This window comes from Anabas testudineus, chromosome 13 (genome assembly GCF_900324465.2).
Source record: "Anabas testudineus chromosome 13, fAnaTes1.2, whole genome shotgun sequence".
Lineage (NCBI taxonomy): Eukaryota > Metazoa > Chordata > Actinopteri > Anabantiformes > Anabantidae > Anabas > Anabas testudineus.
The window spans coordinates 16,002,646-16,006,258 of record NC_046622.1 but is presented as its reverse complement, the minus strand read 5'-3'; the positions used below and the strand labels follow the sequence as shown (position 1 = coordinate 16,006,258).

Genomic DNA, 3,613 nt, shown 5'->3' with positions numbered 1-3,613 from the left:
TTGAACTGCGTAGAGAATAGTTTTCAGTCACAGTGACGCGTTACGTCAAACCAAGACATCCAGTGATGCGTTCATGTTTCGTGGGATAAAATAATTTTTGGGACTTGCTGAGGTTGTGAAATCAAGACACTTGCTTTACTTCGGTTTATTACACACGGATACACAAACAGTTGTAGTGTTTTCAAAAAGGGTATTGTTTTTCTTTTTCCAAGATGCCGATTTAGTTTTACACTTTACAAGCGCCAAATTGCATATTTCTCTTTAGACAGTATTCAGGCTGCAGTTCTGCTGTGAATTATACTCACAAACACGTGGTAGGTGTAACAAAACAAAATACATGCCGATGACAGTGTCCACACACCTTTTCTAAATACTGAGGCTGCATTTGTTACATGACCTGTGCGACATCTGCTCGTTCTCCAACATCTCCACTAGGTGGCGCTGAATCATCAGCAAATGTGCTAGAAAACAAGTCCTGTACAGTTATTTCCCTCTACGGCCACATGGCGGCATTTTAGTCTAATTCTAAAACTGCCTCTCAAGCTGAGTCTCTCCCACATGTATTGTATTTTCCTACCTGAACAGACTGACAGCACACGGATCAATTCAAATTGTTTCAGAGCGATGCACCGAGGTTTCACCATTACCTGCTCAGTAGGGTCATCTGCTCAATGGCAATTTGGTTTGTGGCAACCCTTCTGATTTCTCTTCACACATAGAACATAAATATTACTTTAAAACTGAAATTACACATTTTGGACCTAATACACCTGCCTTCCCCTGGGTGATGGAGGAATATCGCATCTGTTGGTCACCCATCTGCCACTCCTTTATTCAGAGTGTGTTACAAAGCATAAAAAGGCCCCTCTTTAAAAACAAACAAAACAAAAACAACATGGTTGATGAACTAATGGACACTTTATTTCAAACTGGCGCTGAATAAGTGACTAATATACAAGAAGCATCAAAATATACACCAATAAGGCACGCATTGCATCACAAATACACTAAAATGCCTTGCCATGATGGTGGAGAGACCTGTTATAAGCTTATAAAATCTCAGATCATCAAACTTCAACAGAATAAATACATCTTCAATCCAAGTGAAGCCAAACAAAGCGATAGCAGTGGAATGCAGCTGGTGACTTTCACATGTAAGCCAGTGAGTGATATCAAGACTACTAACCGCTCTTCAGTAAACCCCACACTCACAGTCCATCTACGCTACGTGCTTAATCAGTCATTTAAGTCTATACATGACAAAGAAAACGTTCCTCTAATGAACCAACATCTGTAGAGTCGCAGCCATAAACTGTGCTCAGAGAAGAGGCTTGGGATGAACTTAGCTTGTACTAATGTGCAGAAAGTTCTCATTGTACACAATAACCCGTGAAGAAACAAAACGTGTTGCGTAATTTAACCACATCCTTTGCACAGTGTGAAAACGTTAGTGACTTCTCAGCATGCATCCAGAAAACAAGCAATAAGTTCAACTGCCCTTCCCTCCTTTTTGACATACGCAATACACTTTGAACCTAAGTTGGCGCTACTGAAGTATTCTTCTCTTTGATAACCAAGCAAAATGTAGGATCTGAGGCAGGTCTTATTGTTCAAATGTAAAAACCAATCTGCAAACTTGAGCAACTTGATATGACATGAACATTCTCATTCAGTCAATATGAATCAATTTTACAGCCAATGAAAATAAACCAAATATACGTAAGCCTGTGGATGACGTGTCCATCCCTGAAGTATCTATTCCAACTTACAGGTCATCCACTGGCATGAATATAAACATATCAAGACGAGGGCCGAATAGATATTTCCTCCACTCAGCCCATGTCTTGTCATCTCTACTCTCTGTAACATGACAGCACAGATGCTTCCTGTCCTCTGGGGATAACATGGTACACAACCTTTAAAAAAAAGAACACAGCAGGTCAATGGCAGCCAGCGTTAGTGGAGCCACACTATGGAAGCCGTGTGAATGACTGCCACTCTCACTCAGTTAGCTTCCTGTAGCCAGTTGCCTCCAGCTCCACACTGGAGAGGAAGCGTCTGGATAGCCGGTGGCAGTCGTAGTTCAGCTCTGTGGTGTAGACCGCACTGGTTTTCTTGGGGTAGATGATGGTGGTGCTCTTGAAGCGCTGCGGCCGATGCCGAGGCTGGAACTCCAGCTGCGTCTTGTAGTGGCGCCAGGTGCTGTGGGGCACGGCCACGATAGTCTGCCTGCAGTGCTCAAGGCCCTGGCCCCATGGCTGCAGGGCCACATCCTGGATGAAGTGGCGGTGCGAGTCATAGTGCACAGATGAGGTGTACCTGTGGAGGACGAGAGGTGGAATAGTTTTACCTGGTGACAACAGTAAAATGAAACTAGAGGGCATCAATCCTACATCCTGCATATTCTTAACGTGCCATTTTTGAGTGCAGCAGGTCTGATGATGCACAGAACAGGTCATATCAAAGCCAGCCCCACCTTATTTCCTTTGGCGGTAGAGGATCCAGTGCTATGCCTTCTCCAAAGGACAATGGGTGTAGCTGCGGGACAGATCCAGTGGCTAGAACTGGAACCTGCAAAGCGAAATTCAGCTCCACAGTCAACACACCATGAGCCAAATAGTGCAAGTTCTCACCGGCCCCAGTTCAGAGCTGAAGTGACCCACTTTCCTTCAGCTGACCAGAGCATGTAGCAAATTCTGACATGGATGTGACCGATTGTCCCAAACATTTGGTTTGTTTAAATAAAAACCCACATACCGAGTGCATGCTGCTGTCACTGGTGGACAGCCATCATTTCACACATCCACTGTGCAGCAGCATCCGCTGAATGTGCAGGAGATGTGCACATTTTGTGGCCTCATTAATAGTGATGCGTCAAGACTTCCATCACACACATTTAACGTTAAGAGATGCCCTGGTATTTAAAATAAACATTCAACAACTTGCCCTGCTCTAAAAGGAAGCTCATGCAGGCTTTTCCTTCAGCAGGGATGTGGTGACAAAGTGCTGCTACCTACCAGGGAGCCCCTTCCTTCGTCCTCGGACACCGGGCTCACTCCTCCGGCTTTGTCCGCGCACACAGGCAGCAGCCAGGCGCTGGGGCTCGGGGGCAACCCCGAGTCCGGGCTGTCGAGTCCTCGCTCAGCCCTGCAGCTCATATCCAGCGGATCTCCTTCACATACATTTGGCAAGTTCAACCTGCCAACCATTTCTAGTTAAACGTTGCCAAACTCCAGCGAGTTAAGAGGCGCGTTGCGCAAGAGGGACTGCGCCACTTCCAGGTTGCGGCTCCTCTCTGTGCGGGTTTCCGCGCGGTGCTCGCTGCCAGCCTCCTCCCGCACAGCACGCACGGCCGCCCGCTGGAAATATCATCAAGCGGTCACCACCACCACCACCCCCCCCCCCCCCAGCCCTTCAACCCACTTCAAAATAAATAAAAAACTAAATTAAAAGCTGACTTCTAAACCTACTTGAACTTAAAAGACTGCAGAAACTTTATTCAGTTCAGCAGCGAGCAGGGGGGAGGGAGGATGTGAGGGAACCTGTTGAGCGCCTCTGCGCCTCTGACTTGTTCCCCCTGAAAGGAGCCTTGAGATCCAGAGGACAGGAGACG

General features: G+C 46.5%; 1 protein-coding gene across 1 annotated transcript; it reads right to left on the bottom strand.

Annotated features, from left to right (window-relative positions):
- Positions 1 to 898: 898 nt before the first annotated feature.
- Positions 899 to 3,600, bottom strand: rflnb (refilin B). The gene is made up of 3 exons (XM_026367318.1): positions 3,018 to 3,600; positions 2,477 to 2,571; positions 899 to 2,319 (listed from the first exon to the last, which is right to left on the bottom strand). Exons 1-3 carry the CDS (start codon positions 3,207 to 3,209, stop codon positions 2,001 to 2,003), a joined length of 606 nt encoding a protein of 201 aa, XP_026223103.1. The 5' UTR covers positions 3,210 to 3,600; the 3' UTR covers positions 899 to 2,000.
- Positions 3,601 to 3,613: the final 13 nt, after the last annotated feature.

Bases quoted from the DNA above. Each gene is read 5' to 3' on its own strand.
- rflnb (XM_026367318.1), bottom strand. From the start codon at position 3,209: ATGGTTGGCAGGTTGAACTTGCCAAATGTATGTGAAGGAGATCCGCTG. The intron at 2,572-3,017 runs GTAGGTAGCAGC...TTCGCTTTGCAG, and splicing joins ACGAAGGAAGGGGCTCCCTG to GTTCCAGTTCTAGCCACTGG. The intron at 2,320-2,476 runs GTGGGGCTGGCT...CGTCCTCCACAG, and splicing joins CTACCGCCAAAGGAAATAAG to GTACACCTCATCTGTGCACT.